Source organism: Elephas maximus, chromosome 6, assembly GCF_024166365.1.
Source record: "Elephas maximus indicus isolate mEleMax1 chromosome 6, mEleMax1 primary haplotype, whole genome shotgun sequence".
Lineage (NCBI taxonomy): Eukaryota > Metazoa > Chordata > Mammalia > Proboscidea > Elephantidae > Elephas > Elephas maximus.
This window is the reverse complement of record NC_064824.1, coordinates 26,706,954-26,731,375: the sequence shown is the minus strand read 5'-3', so window position 1 is coordinate 26,731,375 and position 24,422 is coordinate 26,706,954. Positions and strand designations below refer to the sequence as shown.

Here is a 24,422-nt window from a genome sequence, read left to right as displayed (position 1 = left end):
CACCCAGAAAAGCAGCTTCTCCAGTTATAAGAATGGCTGTGTGCCGCTGACAACGTTTTCGATTAGGCTGTTCCCCCCCCCGCCCCACCCCTGGCCACTGGAGAAGATATTCATGATTGCGCGGTGAGCTTCCATTCCTTCTCAACCTAGCAGAAAGTAACTGAAACTAAACCCTAAAGGAGGGACCGGAAAGCCCCTCGCCGCTTCAGAAGGAGCGCTGGAGGCTCGGGCTCACATCTCCGTCTCTACGCTGGCGGAAAACCCGAAGTGCATCTTATGAACGCCTGGACGGGAGCCGCCGCCGGTAGCCGCAGCCTTACTGCGCATGCTCCCTCGCCCCGCCCGCTCAGAGCAGGAAGGGGGAGTGCTCGCGGCCGGGGCCTGGCCAGGCCGGGGCGTCGGCACCGGCGGCCATCTTGGCTTCCCGGGGAAAGCAGCGTGAGGGGAAGAAGTTGTAGGGTGGGGGCAGAGTGAGGAGGAGGGGAGAGGGAGAGGGAGGAGGCCGCGGCGGGGCAGGGCGGGGACTGCCTGCCTTGGTTGCGGAAGTGGTAGCCGCTGACCCAGCCTGCTGCTTTCTTGCTACTGCTTCGGCTTCCCGGCTCCCCCCCCCAGACGCAGAGGGCGGCCCGGCTGTGGATGGTCAGATAGCTCTCATCTCCCGCCGCCAATCCCCGGCCTCAACCAGCACGGAGCAGACGGCGGCAGCGGCAGCAGCAGGCGTGGAGGAAGATGGCGGGACGGCTGCCGGCCTGTGTGGTGGACTGTGGCACGGGGTAAGGGGGCTGGCCGGGGAGGGAGCGGATGGGCTTCCCGAGCGGGGGTGGGGAAACTGAGGCGGAGGAGGAAAAATGGCGGGGTGGGAGCAGGCCTGGGGATGAATGGTGCGGCGAGGTGCCGCCGCCGGCTGTGTCAGTCCCTGTCTCACCGGCTTGTGAGGGGTGGGGCCTGGAGCCGGGGGCCTCCCTCGCCCCCCTTGCTTCAGCCCCTTGGGACCGAGGCGGTGGTGCGGGGCGGAGAAAGACCCTGGGAACGCTTCCCCCGCGCGACCCCTCCAGGCCCTTCCCCCTCCGCGGTGGGCAGCGCCGCCCAAGATGTGGGGGACCTCGGGGCTGCTGCCGCGGTGGGGCTGGCGGCCGAGCCCGGCCCACCCAGCTTGGCTTCCCCTCTGCGCCCCTCCTGCTCCTGGGCATGGGGACAGAGGGGACCGGCTTGGCAGAGGAGGGAGAAAAGAGAAGCGCTCCTCGTAGGTTTTGCAAGATTGCTGTGACAACACTCTGCCCAGGGTGTGGGTGGGGAAAGGGAAGACTCTTAAAATGGGAACCCAGAACGGGGCTTTCATTTGACCACCCACCTCCTCTTCCTCTTCGACTCCCGCTCATTTCCATCTCCCACTGCGTCTTTACCCGTGAACCAAGTCACATTTTAATTTGAGAGAGAAAAATGTCATGTGTTACTTCTCCTGCCTCAAAAAAGTACCCCCAGTGAGCAAGCGCGCTGCAACTTCCTTAGTTTTGTCAAAGCCTCTTCCTGCTTTCAGTCTTTTATACCCTTATAAGGTAGTTTTTCGTTTCCAACCTGAGCACATCTTATTAGAACTCACAAAATGAAGCAGGTTTTAAATAGACCAAATTACCGGTGCTAAACGACAATTTATGTAAAGTTAAAAAAATGCTCTTGTGTGCCACGGGGAGGGAGAAAGGCGAGTACCCAGGAAAAAAAATAAGTTGTATACATTCATTCTGATGGGTTATCTTGAAGCGGGAAGGAAAACAGGTATTAAAGGGATGTGCTTAATTTACAAGGACTTGATTATGATAGATTTATAGTGTAGTTTTACCAAAATATAAAATGGTATTAAAGTCGACGTTCCTTTTGAAATATTAGTGGGCGTTTTACTTACAGCACATTCTGTATACGTCCATAGAAAAAAGACTATTTTAATGTAGAATGACTGTTTTATTTTGAAACAGTGGAAGTGTCTTCTCTTACCCTTCAACTGTGCTAATAAATTATTACATCTCTTTAATCTTGAAAATACTCCAGCGCTTTTTCTTGGGGGGGGGCGGGAGGGAGTGGTGATGAGGGGAGGATTGCCCGCCTTTCGTTATTCAGAATATTATTATTACTTAAAAGGATTGGTATGCCCCTCACTGTTTGCTTAATGTAAATTTTTTTCTTGTCTTCATGGTCATAACTTTATACTAGTGTGGCAGCTTCTAAAATTGCAGCAGGGCATAGGGAAAGAACTGACTTCTTCATCGTTTCCCTTGGAAAACAGCAGCCTAGTGTAGCCTCAGAGCTTGTATGTATTTTTAATGGACAGTTTATTGTAGTTCCCTCTTAATCCAGTCTCATATCTCTGAACCAATGTTTTTTCCCTTCCCTCTTTTGTGATTAGTAAGTGAGTAGTTTTATGTTTAGGGTCAGTTTTCAAATTAGATTTGACCTAAGTAGGTTTCTTCTCCAGCATGCTTTGTTAACATGAAAAATAGTGCTACATAATTAATATTTAATGCTTTAGAAGTTACTGGGTTATCAATAAAAATAGTATACATAATTGCCCAACAATAAATAACATGCTGATATCTTAGTAGTGTGTTACTTTCTCTTTTCAGTTTTCCCCTTTGAAAGTACAGTTTTGGTAATTTTTGAATTAGTATAATAGGTATCTCATTGAAGTTAACTGTCCTTAAATGACCTCATTTCTGAAAGGGCAACCTTGAGCGTAAAACATGTTCCCTGACCAGGAGGAGTGAGTGAAGGGATTTCGTCTATACCTAGGATATTTGTTTTAGTATTTTTTGGTCACTGCTCTTGGTCTGATCTAACAATGAGTGGTTGTAACTGGACCCTCACTATGAATTGATTGGAACTGATTAGGAGTCCTTTCGCCCTTTCACTATGTTTTACCGTGTGCTGCAATCTGAAATTCTGCCTTTGGAGATTTCTTTCTTTTGGTCTTCAAAAGACTTTTTGGTCTTTTTAGTTGCCTATGCAGTGTAACTCTTATAAAGTTACAGCCTCAGTTTTATTAACACATAGAGGTTAGCTAGCTGACATTGGGCCAATGGCAGGCATGTCTAAGGCCATAATGGGGAGTTTTATGTTCCAGAATACTGTGGTCCCCAAATAGAAATTGTGCATCAAGTAATTTGTGTGTTCCTTTGTGCTTCAGAGAATACAGTCATCTCTTAGTTCCCTAGTTACAATTACACACTTAATGTAAGTGAAAAATTACAACCTGAATCAAGTTGCTCATTCCTTTTCATTATATAAGTTAGATAAAAGGTGGTTGAAAAAATTGGTCATTTTTGAAACTTGGTGGTAGTAGATAAGAAAATCTGTAAAATGTAGGAACCATGAAGCCGAATCCCAAAACTCAAAGGATCCTCCAACAAAACTCAAAATAAGGAGAAGAATCATCTACACCAAGGTCATAAAAGAAAATATTTAAAAGCATTCAGAAAGAAATACTTCTTTCATGTTCATACCGCACTTCCACACTTTTTTGGTCTCTGTTGTAAAAGAAATGAATAAAATTTGAACACAGAGATTCCCATCGATAGATCTGATTGCTTAAAAACTGAATTACAGAACTTAAACCTGCTACCAGAGATGAGTAAAGTATCCGATTTTTTAAAACATTGTTATACTTCTAAAGGTAAGATTGTCCTAAATTGTGTTTTTCGTGTTTTTACTCATTTGTCCAACGTTCAAACCAAATGAGGAAATGTGTTTAGTACTTTTATTATGTTGTAGCCTGGTTATAGAGCTTTGCATTGTAAAATCTTCTTTTCCTTTTATGTCTTCTTTTTGCCCCTGATAAGTACTGTATTAGTAAATTATTTCTGTTGATTATGATATCAGAGGTTAATACAGCCTTATAGAACTCTTGGATATATGCAGATTTAGGATGAATTAAGGATTTCCTAATTGACTTAATCTTAGCAGTCATAAAGGGTAAGCATAAACGTCTTGTTGGAATTAGTGAGTCAGCTTACTTTATTCATCCTGTGGCCGCATTCTGGCTTTTAGGGATGGGATGATCTTGGTCCAAGAACTGGGTGGGTGGGGGAAGGCCTAACTGATGTTTCTTAGATAGGTATTCTGTATCTAGTGTTTAATGGTAGTGCTGTTTTTGTAGCCACCCCGGAGGGCAAAAACATTCACAGTATCTTGTTATAAAAAAGCATTCATTAAAGTTCTTATTCCTTGATGGGCTTTGTGTACAGTTTGAAATAAGTGTTAACAAACATGCTCCTGTTGAGAAGTCATTAGACTTACCTAAAATATCTTTCTCTTCCTTTCCTGCCTGCCAATTTTGTGTTGAAATATTGACTTTGGATTGTGTGTCTATTGTATCTAATGCACTTTTCAGCCTTATTGTAAAACACAGTTCTGACTCTTTAGTTTTGAGGACAAAATGGAAAGATCCACTAGTGGAGAGGGCCTGCTGGCTAGGCTTTTTATTTACCTGGTTTTATATTGCTGCAGCTTGTTATAATCTCATTTACAAGTGAGAAAACAGGATTAGAGAATTTAAGTTACTTTTACAATGTCATGTAGTTAGCATGTGTGTGAGTTGCTATTTGGACTTAAAAGTTTTCCTGTAGTTCAGCTCTCTGTTCGTTCTTTTACAGTTTGGGGCCTCCCAAGCCCTTTTCAGAACTATGCACATTGCTTTATTTTTATTAGAGTAAAGCTTACTCCTCTTATTCCTGTTTAATCTTTTTAAAAATAATCCTAGATTTAAGAGCTTGATTTAATTCATTAGGAAATCCTTTCTCTTTGAATCCTTCTTAGTTTAGATTTTTTTTTCTGGATATATGAATTCCTAGAGTATTTCCTTGTCGAGTTGCTTAAATTTAATCTCTAGAAAAAAATTACTCTGGATTTTGTTTATCAGTAAATAATAATAGCTGGCATTTATCAAGGATTACTGTGTGTCAGACTTTTTGCTAAATGTTTTATATTACTTCATTTACTTTCTACATCAACCTGAGAAGTATTATCTCTGTTTTACAGACAGGAAAATTCAGGTTTCAAGAGTTTAAGCTACTTGCCCCAAGTATCATACTAATAATTGTGGAAGAGCCACTAAACTATATAATCTTACGTAGTGGATGAACCATTGACAATTTTGAATTGTTTAGATATTCTTGAGGAAATTTACTCATGATGTTTTAAAGACAGAAAACAGTAATTTAAGGTTGACTTGTACAATTAGAAAAAGTGATATCGTTAAATCAAGATTTATCGAATACTTAAGCAGCTGCCCAGGCACTCTTGGAATTACAATGAAAATGTATAATAGTCTACGGTCAAGAATCTTAATGAAACAAAAGCTAAGATCATTTTAAAAAATTGGAGAAAGGTAGAAGATTGTATTTAATCAAATGTTTGAATATGTGCTTTCCAGACATGAGTAGCTGTTCTATAGATTATAAGAGATTATTGCGGTCCGGAAGAATCAGGCAAGTTTTGTGAAGGTAGAATTTGAGCTATTAAGTACAGTTCTGTGCCACGTAACTTCCCTAGGGCAGTGTCCCTCCGGCACACACCCTCTAGGTGCAGGACCACCAGTCCCTCCTGGTGCTCAACAGCTTCGGCCCCAGGGCATGTAAGTGAAGCTCCTGGCCAATAAGTTCCAGAACCTGTTCCCCTTCATCAGTATGCACGTGGTAAACCTGAACACCATCAAGCCTTGCCTCCTCATCAACTCCAACTCCAACTTGCATGAACAGGATTTCTGCCATTACAGCATCAAAGTCTTTCCTGTGGGCACAAGTTGGTGTAACAGTAATGCTCTAACCTGAGGCATCTACAGCAGTAGCTTCTCCAGGAGAAGTTTCCCAACACGAGCTGTCTGCAGGACATCAGTGAGTTGCTGACCACAGGCGTGGGCCTGGTTATCAGTGAATGAGGCTGAGCCCAACTGGGCGAGCACATTATGGAGCTGCCCCAGGCCACTGGGGCACAGCAACATAGGGGCCCAGCAGAGTGCAGTGCTGCTCACTGAGATGGCCCTCGGATGATGCTGCAGCTCACCAGGATCCAGGAAGGTGTCAGAGAGGGGAACCTGTTGTCCACAGTTTCACGCTCAAGATGGAGGAGGAACTGTAGGCCATCTTGGCAGCCAAGGAGGAGAGACTGCGGCTGAAGGCCCAGATTCAGGACCAGCAGCCCTACAACATGCAGTGCAAGTGGCAGAAGAACCACAAGAAGAGCCTGGCGATCAAGAAGAGGGCATGGGCACAGTGATGCCGAGGACTAGGGCCCCACCGTAGGTGGAGGGAACTGGCCGACCTAAGGAGGAGGAGGATGAAGCTGAGTATTTCCGCCAGGCGGTGAGTGAGGAGCTGGTTGAGGACATGTTCCCTGGGCTGACCAAGCAGAGACAGCCTGCTGGGGCCGTACGCAAGAAGCAGTGGGTAAAGGATCGGAGGCCAGACCTAGGCGGCGATGGAGGCTTCCAAAGCCCAAGGGCAGGCCCTACAGAGCCAAGGCCAAGTTGGGGGTTAGAGGGGCTTCCTGGGTCTGTATGCCGGGCTAGGCGTGGTTGGCTAAGAGCTGTGGAACCTGAGCCCCAGCAAGGCTGACAGCACGTCACCAGATTGGGGCTGAGAGACAGTGCCCTGGGACGCCTGCCGGGCTCCACGTGCAGCCTTCAGTATCCTTTTATAAAAGGAGCTGTTTTCCTAACACCACTCCCCACCCCATAAATGACTGACAACTCCCTCCCCCGCAAAAAGCACAACCAAAATGCCTTTTTTTTTTAAATAATTTTTATTGTGCTTTAAGTGAAAGTTTACAAATCAAATCAGTCTCTCAAATATAAACTTAGATGTGCCATGAAGCCATAGTCCCCAAACCCCTGCCCCTGCTTTGCTGACCTTCGAAGCATTCAGTTTATTCAGGAAACTGCTTTGCTTTTGGCAAAACTCCCTTTCTTGGGGGGATGCCCACAGCCTGACTCATCGGTGAGCCCGACCTGCAGCCCCCCACTCGAGGGAACAGGTGCCCCTGCCACTAGGAGGAGTGGGTGCCCAGTCCTGCTTCTGAGCACCTGAGGTTGGCAGGCATTTGAGGGGTGGGAAGCTGGGCGGGGCACTGGGTTGCTGAGACCACACCCCCACTGCCCAGGCCTGCACCTTGGAGCCTCCCCTTCTTGAGGCACATTGGGCCAGGACCAAGCTCTCACCTGAGGGATCAGCATCAGTAACTGCGAGGCAGTGGGCTGCCCCCACAGCGCAGACTCGGTCTCCGTGCTTGGAAGTGGTGTTCGTGAAATGTCCTATTTTGTCGTGGATGTTAAGCACCGAATACCTGTGTTTGGATAGATGTACAGGAGAGCATCTCACGCAGGGGGAAGAAAAGCATACACAGAGGAAAGGGAAGAGTGGCTGCTGCTTGTGTTTAGTCCTACCGTGATACGCCCCCCTTCCTTAGACTTGAGGTCTGTGTAATACAGTGTGGATCCGGGTTATGTAATGTGTAAGGGAACTAACCCGATGAACTCTTGTGCTGCCACCACCCATCTGTCAGTGGTGGCTTGCATGTTGCTATGATGCTGAACAGGTTTCAGTGGCGCTTCTTGGTTAAGATGGACTAAGAAGAAAGGCCTGGCGATCTACTTCTGGAAATCAGCCCGTGAAAACTCTGTGAATCACAACTGTTTGGCCTGCAACTGATCATGGGGATGGCATGGCTCAGGATCGGGCAGTGGGTCGTTCTGTTGTGCCTGGGGTCTTCACGAGTCAGAGGCCTACTGAATGGCAATTAACAACAAGGGAACTAACGTTTATCGCTCACCTGCCGTGTACCAGGTCTGCATTATATTGTCAGCAAGGTTTTGATTTCAAAGGCATTTTATTTGATAGGGTGTAAAAATTCTCAAGTAGAGGAATGAAATGTTGAAAATAGAGCTTTTAGAATATTTGTGGAATAGAATGCAGCAGGATCAGATGTAGAAAAGATATTTGGAGCATAGTACGAACTCTTTAATGCTCTGTTGAGTGAGTGAGTAAATGAAGAAATAGGAATTAGGAGTATGGCTTACTGTGCATCAGAAATACCCCGTACCCAGTGACTCAGAGTCCCTAGGGTTGGACCTAGGAATGTTTATTTAAATCGTCTTCCTAGATGACTCTTAAGCAGCCCACTGAGCACCAGCTTTGCAGAAATTCTGATATAGGGTTTTTGCAGTGGGAATGGAACGGAAGAGAAAAATTTGAGAAAGATTGCTTTTGTTTTGTTTGTACCTTTCTTCTGGCAATTATATTTTGTGTTGTTTGTTTATGGTTAGTTAGGGCTTTGTAGTCAGATCTGCTTTTGAGTTCATGCTCTACCAGTTACTAGCTGTATGACCTTGTATACGTAAAACAATGCAGGTCTCATTTTTCCCATTTTTAATTTTGAGATAATAGTATCTACCTTATGAATTTGTTTTGAGATAAGGCATGGAAAGGGTTCAGCACTGCCTGGGACATAGTAAAAGTGTAATGCTGTGTAATTATAATTATCAGTGAGCTCCTTTTATTGGATTGAAGTTCTCAAGGACAGTAATAGTGACTTATGCTTACATTCCTATCTCCTGCAGGGCCTGGCCTACCATAGTAATTTACACAGTCGAAATGTTTTTGCTGATTTGAGAGATTGTGAAAGCGGTATAGCTAGGACTTGGCAGTTGATTCTCCCCAACCCAGTGCCCTCGAGTCGATTCTGACTCATAGTTGATTCTAGTGGGTGGTAAATAGGCATCAATGAAGATTTCAAGATTGGGTCATTGGGACAGTAAGGAATTTGGTTTTGAGAAGCTGAATAAAACTGGAATTTGTTGCTGAATTAGAATGATAATTTGTAATTAGAAGTGTCCTGGGGGAAGTTAAAAATACTGGAACTTCAAGAATGGAGGTGGAGATTGGAAATTGTAATTTATAAGTTGAAGCTAATAAAACAAGAGAATTCAAAGAGGAAAGAACAAGAAGATAGAATATTAATGTTCCTTCTTAAAAAAATTGTGGCTATATGACCTTCTTGAGCATCACAGCGAGAAGGATGTGTGAGCGCCTGTGAACGTTTGTGAGTGGTGAGTGGTCAGTTATGCTGACAGCTGATCTCCCATCTCATCCCACTTTTTAAGAGGCAAAATCCTTATTCTGGAGGAGAATTTAGTTCAAGGTAGGGGTGATTTTCCCTCCGCAGTGCTCCTGATTGTCCCTTATTTTCCCTTTCCCCCAACATGTGGAAACAGCTAAATTCTTGGACTAGGGCTAAAATGTAGCCTCAAGCAGCATGTTTCCTATAACAGAATTCCACTATACAAAAAGTATTCGAATGTGTCCCTGTAATTCTATTGGAATTTGTAGCCTCCTTTATGACGTTCCAAACTGTGGTGGCGTAGTGGTTAAGTGCCAAGAGGTCGGCAGTTCGGATCTGCCCGGGGCTCCTTGGAAGCTCTGTCGGGCAGTTCCGCTCTGTCCTATAGGGTCGCTATGAGTCAGAATCGACAGGACGGCAGTGGGTTTGGTTTGCTTTGGGTTTTATGACATTCCATATTCCCTTTAGCTTTTGGCATAAAGAGGCAAGGGCAAAGCAGTTAATAGTAACTCTGTATTAATGTGCTTTATAGCTTACCAAGCACTTACAACATTCATATATTGTTAAATAACAGTTCAAGGCAAGGTGATGTTACTGAATTAACGTTTTAATTTCGTTCTTCAAAATAGGATAGTGATTATTTGTGTGCTGGTTGTTTCGTAACTTTATATAGGCTTTTATATTATAAAACGTATAGGATATACCTACATAATTGACTAATACGAGAAAGAAAAGACAAGTAATACCTTAATTTTCCAAAAGACTGTGTAGTAGAATTTTACTAATCTTATTTCAAAAGTGTTCTCAAAATCTCTTCCAGACTGTTGATTTAAACTCAAGTCATCCTTACTACTCATTGCAGTGAGGAAAGGGACAGCCTTGAATTAATGTAGAGTCAGAAGTACTCCTTTTCTCTTCTACCAATCTGCTCAGCATCACTTGTTGAAAAAAAAAAAACCAAAGTGATTGCCATCAAGTCGATTCCGACTCATAGTGACCCTAAAGGACAGAGTAGAACTGCCCCATAGGGTTTCCAAGGAGCGCCTGGTGGATTCGAACTGCCAACTTTGTGGTTAGCAGCTGTAGCTCTTAACCACTATGCCACCAGGGTTTCTAGTATCCACCTCAGAAGAATATTTTCTTCTTCTGTCCTGAGACTCTGGACATTTTGTGTTTAAACATTCTCTCTTTGGCTTAAGGCTTCTTGCCTTTTGTGAAAATACAGTCAGTATGTTTTGAGAAGTACGTCTTTCAGCCTTTTTCAGTTACAGTATTTAGTGTGAATGAGGTGTTGCTACAGGGAAGATAAAAGTTCTAAAAGGAGAATTAGACTGCAGAAAATTTCACAGCCTAGGGTTGGTTTTGAAACTGGGTTAAAATATAAGCAATATTTTTAGTATTGGTCCATGCTAGAACGTAAATGCTTGCTTACTTAAACTGAGTTATTATAATTAGCCTAAATACAGTGTGTGTTTGTGAAACTCGCTTTAGTGAATTAAGGGAAGTACTTAATGACTCACATGGAATTGTAGCGCTGAAAAAAGACTTTGAAGATAATTTAATCCACTCTTAATTTCAAATGAAGCTGAGGTCCATGGTGGAGAGATGTCTTTCAGGAGCGTTCCTAGTTACTAATTAATAGCATTGTTGAATTCTCTTAAGTTTTCTTATGTGTTCGTATTTATGAGTTATAAAAAACCTATTGCTGTGGAGTCAGACTCATAGCGACCCTATAGGACAGGGTAGAGCTGTCTCATAGGGTTTCCAAGGCTGTAATCTTTATGGAAGCAGACTGCCGTGTCTTTTCTCTGGTTGAGTGGCTAGTGGATTCAAATCACTGACCTCTTGTTTAGCAGCTGAATGCTTAACGACTGTACCACAAAGGCTGTTATATATTAAAGCAAAGACAACAACAAAAAAACCCAAAAAAACCATTCATTGCTCTTGAGTCAGTTCTGACTCACAGCGACCTTATAGGACAGGGTAGAACTGCCCCATAGAGTTTTCAAGGAGTAGCTGGTGGATTTGAACTGCTGACTTTTTGGTTAGCAGCCAAGCTCTTAACCACTATGTCACCAGGGCTCTTATAAAAAAAAAAAAAAAAACCCAAACCAAACCCAGTGCCGTCAAGTCAATTCTGACTCATACATAGTGACCCTGTAGGGCTCTTACGGGAGTTGATAATTTCTTCTCAGGTAATGTATGTTACCTATAGTTAAAGTAGTCTTGGTGTAACGCATGTATCATAATTCATCAGTGTTACTGTTGTAAAGAGGCATACTATATGACACAAATGAAAAGCTAATTTAAGTGTTCCCCCAACATAACATTTTCAACAACTTAGTTTAAAGAAAAAGTAGCACTCTGTAGATGCCAGGAAAAATTACTTTCCTAAGATGAATGCTTTTTTAAAAAAATGTTTCAGGGATTTACATCTTAGACGTATTCATTTTAGTGTGTTTTGGAATTCATTTATTTAAAGACTTTCTACAGTAAAACCTGCAAAAGCTGGAGCCTGTGTAAACCAGAAACCTGTCAGAGAAGGAACGCTCAAATGTTTTCTACTAAAACGAGTGATAGAAAAGTGCTAAGACTGCACCCTGTCAAAGGGAGAAAACTTGTGAGAGCTGGAAGAACAAGGCCCTCTCTGTCGAATTCAGCTTTCATAGGTTTCACTGTAAATAGTTTGTACAAATTAGTCATTTCACGGTCTTTTAAGAGTTTTTGTTTTTGAGATAATTATCTGTAACCTTTCAGAAACTGCATGAAATAGGTACTGTTATATAATCCCCATTTTAAAGATGAGGAAACTGAAGTATAGAAAGTATAAGCAACTTTCCCAGTAAAGTTGTCCATATAGAATTTGAACTCTGAGGCAATCTGATTCCAGAGCCCACTGCTGTACTGCCCTCTGCAAACCTGTTGCCTCGAGTTGATTCAGACTCATAGCGACCCTATAGGACAGAGTAGAACTGCCCCATAGGGTTTCCAAGGCTGTAATCTTTTCAGAAGCAGACTGCCAAATCTTTCTGCCACAGAGTGGCTGGTGGGTTCCAACTGCCGACCCTTTGGTTAGCAGCCTAGTGCTTAATCAGTGTGCCACCAGGGCTCCTTTACTGTTCGCTACTTGGGAAAGTCTTACATTGTTAACCCAGCTTGTGAGGAGTGTTTGTCTTAAGATTATGTGTTTAAAAAAAGGAATATCTTTAGAACTACTGATTTTAGTACAAAACATGAAACATACATGGAGGTCTTTGTGACCAATGTATCTATTTGATTAATCTGGAGCACAAGCAAGTTAACTGGCATAGAATTTTTTGTTGGCTGTTTGACTCTTGTCAAATATATATTGTACCTAACTTTGGATAAAACTGACAAATTGCTGGTTAATTCAGGACAGCTCAGTTAAGGAAATGATGTTTAATCTTATATAACTTCAAAATGAAAGCCTATGTATTTCTGAAAATAGGTACAGTGAAACCTGTGCGAGCGAGAACTTGACAGGACTGCCTTGATTTTATGGGTCTTACAAGTTGTCCACTTTTGACAGGATGCAGTCTTACCACTTTTCTATTGCTAGTTTTAGAGAAAACCATTTGAATTTTCCTTCTCCGACAGGTTTCTGCCTTACACAGGCTCTGGGCAGGTTTTACTGTAATAATAGAGTATCTCTACACATGTGTTATGAAGTCATTCCTCTGTCATTAATGACCACACAAAACAAAAATGGAACAGTCAAAAAAATAGAATGTAAGAATATAGGATTGTAGAAGTAGATTCCTCTGAAAAAGAAATTTTTTTTTTTTTAATTTGACTCAAGATTTAATGTTTGATGTTTGTCTCTGAAAATAAGGAATATGTAGTTTAAGGGAAACATGGGTTACCAGAAAGTAGCATTCTAAAATAGATATAAAGAGACTGCTATCTCTGGAGTATATAAGTTTGGATGCATTTTATCCAAAAAGCACACAAGTTTTAGTAAAGCTTGTATATTTTAAATTTGAAAAATATCTTAAAATTTTCTTTCATAATCATAATAATCAAAAAGTAGAGGTCATAGAGCAAAGAAAAGGGGCTATCCCTCCCTGTCCCCCCTGCGTTTTTTTGGTTATTTGTTATTTATATAAAAGACTAGCTGAGAATTTAATTGCTTTCCAAAATGGCTTTCAAAAGGGGTATAAACTGATTTATAGATTTTGGAAATTAGTCTTTTTAAGAATGATTATTTTCCTAATTTTTACTGTGTTAGAACTAGTTAAAAGCATTCCCAAGGAGCCCTGGTGGTACAGTGGTTAAGTGCTTGGCTGCAAACTGAAAAATTGGTGGTTCGAACCCACCAGCCCTTCCACGGGAGAAAGATGTGGCAGTCTACTTCTATAAGGGATTACAGACTTGGAAACCCTGTGGGGCAGTTCTGCTGTGTTCTGTTGGATTGCTATGAGTTGTAATCGACCAAAGGTTTGGGTTTTCTTTTCTTTTTTTTTTGGTAAAACCATGCCTAGATTGCCATTGTCTATATGTGTGAGTGGCCTGCCTTGGATGATTCAAGTTGCTTTGCTGTCCAGAAAGTTTTTAAAAACAGAATAAAAAATGAAACAAAACTATGATTATTTAAAGAGTGAGGTAGGGTTTAAAATTGCTTGATAAGAAGGCTGTGTGAGAAGTAGAGATGAGAAAAGTATAGCTTGTGGCTACATCAGTGAAAAATCTTGAATGCAAACAACACACCACTTTGGTTAACCGGTAGCCCTCTAGTGGATTCCAACTCATGGCGACCCTGTGTTTCGCAGTTCAGCTGTGCTCAATAGGGATTTCGGTGGCAGAGTTTTTGGAAGTAGTCTGCCAAGCCTTTCTTCTCAGGTGCCTCTGGGTGGATTTGAACTGCCAACCTTTCATTTAACAGCCAAGTGCTTAACTGTTTGCACACCCAGGGACTCCAGTAACTTTGATTAACATAAGTGAAAAAGGAATTGTTGGAAGGATATGGTGTAGATCACAGAAGTGACAGAAGGGCTGTAGAGCCAGACTCGGAAAAGGAGCACCAAAGTCATGCAGCAGGAAGTCTGGTTAAGGTGCTGCCACTAGACACTAGTAATAGGTATTCTAAACTGTGTCTTCATCTTCTAGTTATTTAGTCAAGATTCAAAGTCCTGACCTAAGCTCAGGTTGGCTGGGCACAGATCATGTGTTGTATACTAGCGGACAGGAGTGGAGTGAACATCACTTCCTTCCTTTTATAATGGAATGTGGGGTTTTGCCTCCTAACAAGACTTAATCAATGATGGGTCTCAGAATAGGAATGGGGGTTAGATTCTGGCAGAAAAGAGAATTGAGAGTGTTTACTCCAGAGAAAAGATGGGGATGGAGAGGTATGTTACTGATTTTTCTTTATATTGCCTGAAATTCCTTTTTTTAGCTTGATAACTGCTTGATCCATTACTAACTAGCGGATTAAATTAACATTATTTTCCAAAAGTGCAAAAACTTTTGTGATTTTTTGGTGTTAAATCCAAACATCTGAAAGGTCAGTTTTTTTTTTTTTAAAGAATTATTGATGATGGTAGGAATAATATGGGATTTTTCATAAGGACAGAAGTGTAGTAGGTAACTTTGGGATTATAGAATATTTTGGAAAGTAGGCCCCACTTGATAATGCAGTGAAATCACAGACTTTAAGTTTTTTTTTTTTTTTACGGTAAGCCAGAGTTATGATTAAAAGAATTTGAGCTGCCCTAATATTTTATTTCTGCAGATATATGTAAATAAAATTAGGGAATAAGTAGCTTATATATCCAGCTTGTTTATAGTTGGAGAAGTTGGTCCTCAATAAATATCTGGTAAGCATCATCTATGCACATAGGTACTTTTGGTTCCCGTGGGGAATATAAAGATGAGTAGGAAATGGTGCCTGCCTTTAGGAAGCTGACATGTACACAAATAATTATAAGACACTATGGTAAATGCTGTGGCAGGTATAAATGAAACATTCATAGATGAAAGAAAATTTAGATTTTCTGGGGAAGATGAAAAAAGGCTTTTTGGTGAAAATGATAACCAAAATGGGCCTTTAAGGATGACTGAAGTATTGATAGGTGGGAATAAGACGAGTGTACCAGGTGAGAGGGCAGTGGGAGGAAAGAAAGTGAGGTGGGCAAAATAAAGGTTGAATTTTGATGTTAGCTGATTCCAAAGCTGGAATGTTTTATATGGAAAGATAAATGGTATATGTTCAGTAAGTGCTTCTGAAATTGAATTAAATTTGAAAGATATGCTAGAGCTAGATTATGGACATCAGAGGTCCTTGACTTCTATATTAATACTGATGTGTATGTTGTAGGCAGTATGAAGCAATAATCTGTTGTAAATCAGGTTTATGAGAGTGGAAAGTGTATTTGATGAATTCACCATAGTGATATGACGTTAAAAATAATAGGCAACACTTAAGTTGTGCATACTGTATACCAGAAACTATTCTGATTGCTTTATGTATATTATTCATTGCCTGACTTTGTGAGGTACTTAGGATTATCCTCATTTTGCATTTTGAGGAAACTTGGACAAGAGTATAAGTTTCTTGCCCAAAGATCATACAGCTGGCATGATGAAACTATACTGTCAATTCTTTGGTTTTATTTTGGATGTAATCACTTATGCTTAAGGGAGGCAGTTGGTCCGATGAAAAGAGATTGACTTTGAGACTGAGAGATACCCAAATTCAAATCTAGTTTCAGTATTTTGTTGAAGAGATTACTACTCTGAGCCAGTTTTCCAATATGTAAACAGAGATAGAACATCCATTTTGCAGGATTGTGATGTAGATTGTTGTTGTTAGGTGCTGTTGAGTCAATTTTTGACAGAGTAGAACTGCCCCATAGTGTTTTCTAGATTGTAATCTTTACAGTGAGGAGTCCTGGTGGCGCAGTGGTTAAGCACTTGGCTGCTAACCGAACGGTCCCTGATTTGAACCCACCAGCTGTTCCTCAGCAGAAAAATATGACAGTTTGCTCTCGCAAAGTTTACAGCCTTGAAAACCTTATGGGACATTTCAGTTCTGTCCTGTAGGGATGCTTTGAGTCGGAATTGACTCAATGGCAATAGGTTTTCTTTTTAGCTTAAACTTTGTAAGAGCAGTTTGCTAGGTCTTTCTTCGTAGAGCTGCTGCATGGTTTCGAACCACCAACCTTTTGTTTAGCAGCCGAGCGCTTAACTGTTGTGCCACCAAACCCAAAAAAACCTGTTGCCATGAAGTCAATTCCTACTCATAGGGACCCTGTAGGACAGAGTAGGACTGTCCTGTAGGGTTTTCAAGGCTATAATCTTTACAGAAGCAGACTGTCATATCTTTCTAGCTAGTGGGTTTGAGCTGCCAACCTTTTGGTTAGCAGCTGAGCACTTTAACCAGTGTGCCATTAGGGCTTCTAAAGTATTGATAGGCAGTGTTATGGATTGAATTGTGTCACCCAAAATGTGTGTAAACTTGGCTGGGCTGAATTCCAGTACTGTGTGATTGTCCACTATTTTGTCATCTGATGTGATTTTCCTGTGTGTTGTAAATCCTACTTCTATAATGTTAATGAGGTGAGATTAGTGGCAGTTATGTTAATGAGGTAGAACTCAATCTACAAGATTAGGTTGTATCTTAAACCAGTCTCTTCTTTAAGAAGTGAGCAGAGAGACTTGGGGACCTCATATCACCAGGAAGGTAATGCCAGCAGAATAGCGTGTTCTTTAGAACTGGGGACCCTGGGCTGAAAAGCTCCTAGTCCAGGGGAAGATTGATGACAACGACCTTCCTCCAAAGCCGACAGAGAGAGAGAAAGTCTTCCCTTGGAGTTAATGCCCTGAATTTGGACTTCTAGTCTACTAGACTGTGAGAGAATAAATTTCTCTTTGTTAAAGCCATTCACTTTGATGTTGTTTCTGTTATAGCAGCAGCACCAGATGACTAAGACAGGCGGGAACAAGACTAGTGTACCAGGTGAGAGAACAGTGTAGGAAATTGAAAGCTCCACGATGGCGGGAATTGTGTCTTTTCGTTTACTCAGTAGCCTTGTTAGTTGCTGTTGAGTCAGTTCCAACTCATGGTGACCCCATGTATGCAGAGCAGAACTGCTCCGGAGTGTTCAAGGCTGTGACTTTTCGGAACAGATCGCCAGGCCTGCCTTCCGAGGTGCCCCTAGCCTAGTGCAGGTCTTTAATAATGCTCAGTAAATATTTAATTGATGAAAGTTGGTTTCTGGGAAGTCAGAAGGGAGTTTCTTAATACTTGGGGGAGGTGCCAATTAGGAGATTGCCCTACCTGGAATTAAGATATATCTCTTGGCAGATGTGGGACCGGAAATAGTTTGTTTATATTCTGTCTTTATTCAAAAAGATTTTAAATGTGGCAGAATGTTTTGAAATTGATTTGATGAACAGTGGGTTATGTATATCATTATGTCAAATGGAAAAACCAAACCTCTTGCCGTTGAGTCAATTCCGACTCAGAGTAACCCTATAGGACAGAATAGAACTGCCCCATAGAGGTTTCCAAGGAGCACCTGGTGGTTTTGAACTGCCAGCCTTTTGGTTAGCAGCCGTAGGTCTTAACCACTACGCCATCAGGGCTTCCAGATCATTAAGTGGAAGAGTGATAATAGTTAGATTTGTGGAGTATTAGTCTGGGCCTAGTATTTTATGTTATTTTGTAACAGCCTTACTGAGATGTAGTTTACATACTATAATGTTTATCCTTTGTAGTATATTTTATACTTGTTGAGAATATACACAGCAGAACATAAAACAAATTCAGCATTATCTACATGTACAATTCAGTGACATTGATTACATTTTTTTGAGTCGTACAGCCGTTTTTACCTTCCTTTTCTCAGTTGTTCGTTCTCCATTAACAAATGCACTGTCCCCTGTTTCCTGTCTAATCTTTCCAGTTGCAGAATTCACCTTCTTAAAGTGTACAATTGCATGGTTTTTAGTATATTCACAGGATTTTGTAGCCATCATCACAATTTTTTCATCACCCTAAAAGAAACTCTGTATCCATTAGCAGTCAGTCTCCTCCTCTCCTGTCCCCAACTCTTGGCAGCTACTAATCTACTTCCTCTGTGGGTTTGTCTATTCTGGCTATTTCATATGAATGAAATCTTATGGTTTGTGACCTTTTGTACTGACTGATTTCACAGGGCAAGTATTGATTGCTGTTGTCTGTGTTTTAATGGTGATAGTTTAGACTGGAGGAATAGTAAAAGAGTTGGGAAAACATTGTCAAAAATCTTTGAATGATTTTAGGAATGGATAGAGGGATAAAAGGAATCTGTGGATAAAGGAAAATGGTCTGGGGAAGGAAATGTTTACTGAATACTTTAGTGTCATCCACTGTTACTTCATTTAATCCTCATGACAAAACCTTGTGAACATAATTTTCTTATGTTTTAGAGATCACAGGATAGTAAATGGTAGAATAAGCATTTTACTCATGTCATTTTGAGTTTAAGGTCAATGTTGTTTTTCCCTGCTAGTGAAAAGGAGTTAGATTTTCTTAAATTTTAGGCCTAAAAGGATTGGGGAGAATGTTGTTTCGGTTGACATAAGGAGATCTGGTTCTTCCTGTTCTCCAGTTTATCAGTCTTTTTTGTGTCACTTTAAACATTGACTTTCATGTAGTGGGAAAAACATTTGAGTACCATGGAGAGAATTGGAAAAGCTTTTTAAACAATTGCTATTTGTCTTTATAGCTAATATTGTCCATTCTACTTGGCAAATTTCTCTTTCAATTAGCTATTACATTTTTGTTCTAAAAGTTCCTAACAGCAGAAAACTATGATGAAGCTGAAAATGAGGTACTGTGGAAGCAGGTATCGGGATTCATGTGTAGCCCTCCATTTTCATTTAAAACTTAGTGGTTATATACTTATTATAAGGATCCTTGGTGGCACAACAGTTAAGTGCTTGGCTGCTAACTGAAAGGTTGCAGTTTGAACCCACCCAGCTGCTCTGCAGAAGAAGATGTGATAATCTGTTCCCGTGAAGATTGTCATGATTCGGAATCGACTTGAAGGCACACAACAACAGCAGCGTGTATTTTATGGGGAAGAGAGAGTGTACTGTGTATTTTTTTTGTTATGTTTTTTAAATAGTACTTTATTGTGTTTTTGGTGAAGGTTTATACGGCAATTTAGGTTTCTTTTAAACAATTTCTACACAGATTGTTCAGCAACAGTGGTTACATTCTTCACAGTGCGTGGGCATTTTCATTATTTCTGTTCTGGTGGTTCCGTTTCCATTAATCTAGATTCCTTGCCCCTTAACATTCTCACTTAGTACTAAAGTAATTGTTGACCACTTGGTCTCATATCCTACTGCTGTCGAGTCGATTCCAACTCATAGTGACCCTGTAGGACAGAGTAGAACTGCCCCATAGGGTTTCCAAGTCTGTAAATCTTTACAGAAGCAGACTACCACATCTTTCTCCTGTGGAATGGCTAGTGGGTTCGAACTGCTGACCTTTTGGTTAGCAGCCGAGCTCATTAACCACTGTGCCATCAGGGCTCCCTTGGTCTCACGTAGGTGATTTTTTAAAATAAGCACAGTGCTGATGGGTGATATTCATTATTTTGTGAGCCAGTTTGTTATTTATCTACAAGGTGACCTCAGGGGCTAGCTTCGGTTCAAAGTTTGAAGAGTATCTCAGGACAGTATTCTTGGGGAGGTCTTCTAGTCTCAGCCAGTCCAGTAGATCTGTTTTTATTATTTTTTTGTGTTTGGAATTTGAGGTTCTGCTCCACATTTTTCTCCCATCAGGGTCTATCTGTTGTGTCCTTGATTAGAATCCTCAGTAGTAGTAGCCGGGCACCATCTACTTCTTCTGGTCCAGGGTAGATGATGCCATGGTTCGTGTAGACTATTTGTTCTATAGACTAGTTCTTTTTTGAGTCTTTGGTTTTCTTCTTTCTGTTTTGCTCAGAGCAAGTAGAGACCAGTAGTTGTATCTTACATGGCTGCTCGCAAGTTTTTAAGACCCCAGACACTACCCACCGAACAATGATGTAGAACGTACCTTTATGAACTGTACTATGCCAGTTGACAGAGATGTTCCAGAAGACTGTGGTCTTAATCATTCAAACCCAGAAAACCAGTCTCATGAGGTGTTTATTTTTAAGAACAATCCGTAACTGTGCCCTCTATGTGCTTTATCATACATCTGAATATATGTACATACAGTCACATGGATGCATATGCATATGTATATACCTATATATACAAATAATATATATACCTGTACACATGTATGCTTATGTAAGTACACATATGCCCACACGTATGCATATACACAGGAAAACATACACCAGTTCAACAGTTTGTACATTTATAATTCAGTGACATTGATTACATCTTTTAGTTGTGCAGCTGCTCTCACCTTCCTTTCCTGAGTTGTTCCTCCCCCATTGTCATAAACTTACTGTCCCTTATAGTTCCTGTCTAATCTTTTAAGTTGCTGTTGTCAGTTTGATCCCACATAGACAGATCTTAAAGAGCACAGTGCTCTAGACAGACATTCTTTACCAGTTAAGCTAAATTACTGTTTGGTTTTAAGAAGACTTGAGGGGAATTTTTGGTTTCAGGGGTTCATCCAGCCTCCATGAGAATTTGGATTCCATGAGAATTTGAAATTCTGTTCTGCGTTTTCCCTGTATTGATCAAAATTCTCGTTCAGAATCTTAGATCAAAATGTTCAGTAATGGTAGCTGGGCACCATCCATTTCTTCTGGTCTCATGGCAAAGGATACAGTTGTTCATAGAGGCAAGTAGCCACACATTCCATTTCCTCCTCTTATTCCTGGCTCTCCTCTGTTGCTTTAGGTGAGTAGAGATGAATTGTTGTGCTTTAGATGGCTCCTTTTAAGACCCCAGGAACTATGCAAGGAACTAGAGGGAGAACAGAAGCCACTTCACTGGGATGTCCCATGAAACCATGACCCTAAACCTCCAAGCCAAGGAACCAAATCCCATGAGGTGTTTGGTTATACATAAGCAGACTCAGTAGCTACTCTTTTTTTCCGTCATGGTTGTAAATGTTTATCACAACTTTTGCCATTTCGTTTTTTTTACAGGTGTACAACTTATCAACAGCATTTAACACTAACTGGCTGTGCAGCCCTACCCTTAATCATTGTGATTTTTCTGTCACTATACAGTGGAGCTCAGTACTCTGTACGCAATAAGACCCCTTTTCCCCCTCCCTCCTGCCCCTAGTAACCACTAATAAACTTTGTTCTCTGTGCATTTGCCCGTTCTTGTCTTTTTACGTAAGGGGGCTCATACAGTAGTCGTCCTTTTGTAATTGACATATTTCATTCAGCATAATGTCTTCCAGCTCCTTCCATGTTGTAACGTGTATCAGGACTTCATTTCTCCTGCTGGCTGAGTAGTATTTCTTTTTATTTTTTAAGGTCGAGAGAGCATTATCAGTGACGATCCCCATATCCACTTTCCTTCTCCCTAGAGGCAGCTACTACCATGACATGTTGTTGTTAGGTGCCATTGAGTCGATTCCAACTCGTAGTGATCCTGTGTACAACAGAACAAAACACTCCCTGGTCCTGTGCCATTTCTCACAATTGTTGTTTTGCTTGAGCCCATTGTTGCAGCCACTGCGTCAGTTAATCTCGTGGAGGGTCTTCCTTTTTTTTGCTGACTGTCTCCTTTACCAAGCATGATGTGCTTCTCCAGGGACTGATCCCTCCTGATAACATGTCCAAAGTATATGAGATGTAGTCTTGCCATCCTTGCTTCTAAGAAGCATTCTGGCTGTTAAGTGCCTATGCAGTTCAATTTTCGCATATTGTTTGAGTTGAAAATTGCCTCACAACTTTCTATCCATCATGACTCCTGACACCGACATCAGTTCATTGTAGACTAGACAATAGCCTGCTATATGGCCATGTTTGGAAGAGTAAATCATAAAACTGAACATCTTCGAGTGAACATATGAAAATGATAACATCAGCAAATTATGTGCTACAACACTATAAATAGTAACAAAAATAGTACACGTTATTAATTCAACAAATCTGCAGAAGACCTCTTAATGTGTTAAAAAGCAAAGGTGTTACCTTGAAGACCAAGGTGGGCCTGACCCAAGCCGTGATGTTTTCAATCACCTCATATGCGTGCAAAAGCTGGACAATGAATAGGGAAGACCAAAGAAGAACTGATGCCTTTGAATTATGGTGCTGGCGAAGAGTACTGAATATATCACGGACTGCCAGAAGAACGAAGAAATCTGTCTTGGATGAAATACAGCCAGAATGATTGAATGTCGACCAATTTTTTTTTGGTGTAGTGAGTCTGTGTATTCTTTCCGTCTTCTTTTGATGCTTCCTGCGTCATTTAATATTTTTCCCATAGGATCCTTCAGTATTGCAACTTGAGATTTGTATTTTTTCTTCAGTTCTTTCAGCTTGAGTAATGCCAAGCATGTACTTCCCTTTTGGTTTTCTAACTCCAGATCTTTGCATATGTCATTATGATACTTTACTTTGTCTTCTCGGGCAGCCCTTTAAAATATTCTGTTCAGCTTTTTTACTTCATCATTTCTTCCATTTGCTTTAGCTACTTGACATGCAAGAGCAAGTTTCAGAGTCTCTTCTGACACCCATTTGGGTCTTTTCTTCCTTTCCTGGCTTTTTAATGACCCCTTACTTTCTTCATGTATGCTGTCCTTGATGTCATTCCACAGCTTGTCTGGTCCTTGGTCATTAGTGTTCAGTGCATCCAGTCTATTCTTGAGATGGTCTCTAAATTCAGTTGGAATATACTCAAGGTTGTACTTTGGCTCTAGTGGACTTGTTTTAATTTTCTTCAGCTTCAACTTGAACTTGCATATAAGCAATTGATGGTCTGTTCCACATTTGGCCCCTGCCCTTGTTCTGACGGATGATATTGAACTTTTCCATCATCTTTTTCCAAAGATTTAGTTGATTTGATTCTCGTGTATTCTGTCTGGCGAAGTCTGTGTGTATATCACCGTTTATATTGTTGAAAAAAGGTATTTGCAATGAAGAAGTGATTTGTCTCACAGAATTCTATCATGTGATCTCTGGCTTCTATTCACCTGATCTTCTGGATTCTATCACCAAGGCTGTATTTTCCAACTACCAACCCTTCTTTGTTTTGACCGTTCACATTCCAATCACCAGTAATTATGAGTGCATACTGATTGCGTGTTTGATATGCATGTTTTGGACTGCAGAATTTGATTAACAATCTTCAAATTTTTCATCATTAACTGATCTTCTTGTCGGCGCATGGGTATCATCCTATCACTGACAGCGTTATACTCAGGATAGACCTTGAAATGTTCTTTTTGATGATGAGTGTGATAGAATGCAACGCCATTCCCCTTCAAGTTGTCATTCTCGGCATAGTAGACCATGTGATTGTCCGATTCAGAATGGCCAAGATACTAATACTTACGCATTCCATTTCATTTTTGACAGTTTCCAATTTTCCTAGATTCATACTGCATACATTCCACGTTTTGATTATTAATGGATGTTTGCAGCTATTTCTTTTCACTTTGGGTTGTACCACAGCAGTAAGTAAAGGTCCCGAAAGCTTGACTCCACCCACATTGTTAAGGCCGACTCTACTTCGAGGAGGCAGCTCTTCCCCAGTCATCATTTGAGTGTCTTCCAACCTGAGGGGGTTCATCTTCTGGCACTATATCAGACATATGTTCTGCTGCTATTCATAAGGTTTTCACTGGATAATTCTCTTAAGAAATAGACTGCCAGGTCCTTTTTTGCAGCCTGTCTTAGTGTGGAAGCTCAGCTGAAACCTGTCCACAATAGGTGACCGTGCTGGTATTTGAATTCCGGTGGCATAGCTTCCAGCACTACAGCAACACTCAGGGCCCCATGGTACGACAGACTGACAAACGGGGGCTACCATGACATACTGCTTATCATTTCTTGTATAAGGCTCATCTGTCTTGTGTCATTTCTTCTGCTAACCTTGTTACATTTCCACTACTATTCTCCTAGTCATCTGGGCTTTGAAGGCCTCAAAAGTGCTTTTGACTTTTCCTCTCTACTACTCTGCCGTCTCTAAGAAGTTCCCAGGTACTCCCGTGTTTGCCCCAACCCCGCCAAAATCAGCATTGTAGATTTTTTTGCATTGCTGCTATAGGCCACAGAGATTTTCTGTGTATTTACTTGCTTCCCTGGGCAATAGTGGAATACTTTTTGTTCAGCTTTTCAAAATATATTGCTTTTATGAGTTTTATAAAATTAGAATAGATTTGCCTTTTTCATTTTATGCTTTTT

The 24,422-nt window shown here is 41.2% G+C and overlaps 1 protein-coding gene and 1 pseudogene across 1 annotated transcript in view; both read left to right on the top strand.

Annotated features, from left to right (window-relative positions):
- Positions 1-519: 519 nt before the first annotated feature.
- The window catches only part of ACTR3 (actin related protein 3), a 78,622-nt gene continuing 54,719 nt past the window's right edge, over positions 520-24,422 (top strand). The window contains exon 1 of the mRNA XM_049889193.1: positions 520-773. Within this exon, the coding sequence (XP_049745150.1) occupies positions 730-773 (44 nt within the window). The 5' untranslated portion in view covers positions 520-729. The remainder of the gene's footprint in view (positions 774-24,422) is intronic.
- LOC126077878 (suppressor of SWI4 1 homolog) lies at positions 875-24,422 on the top strand (annotated as a pseudogene).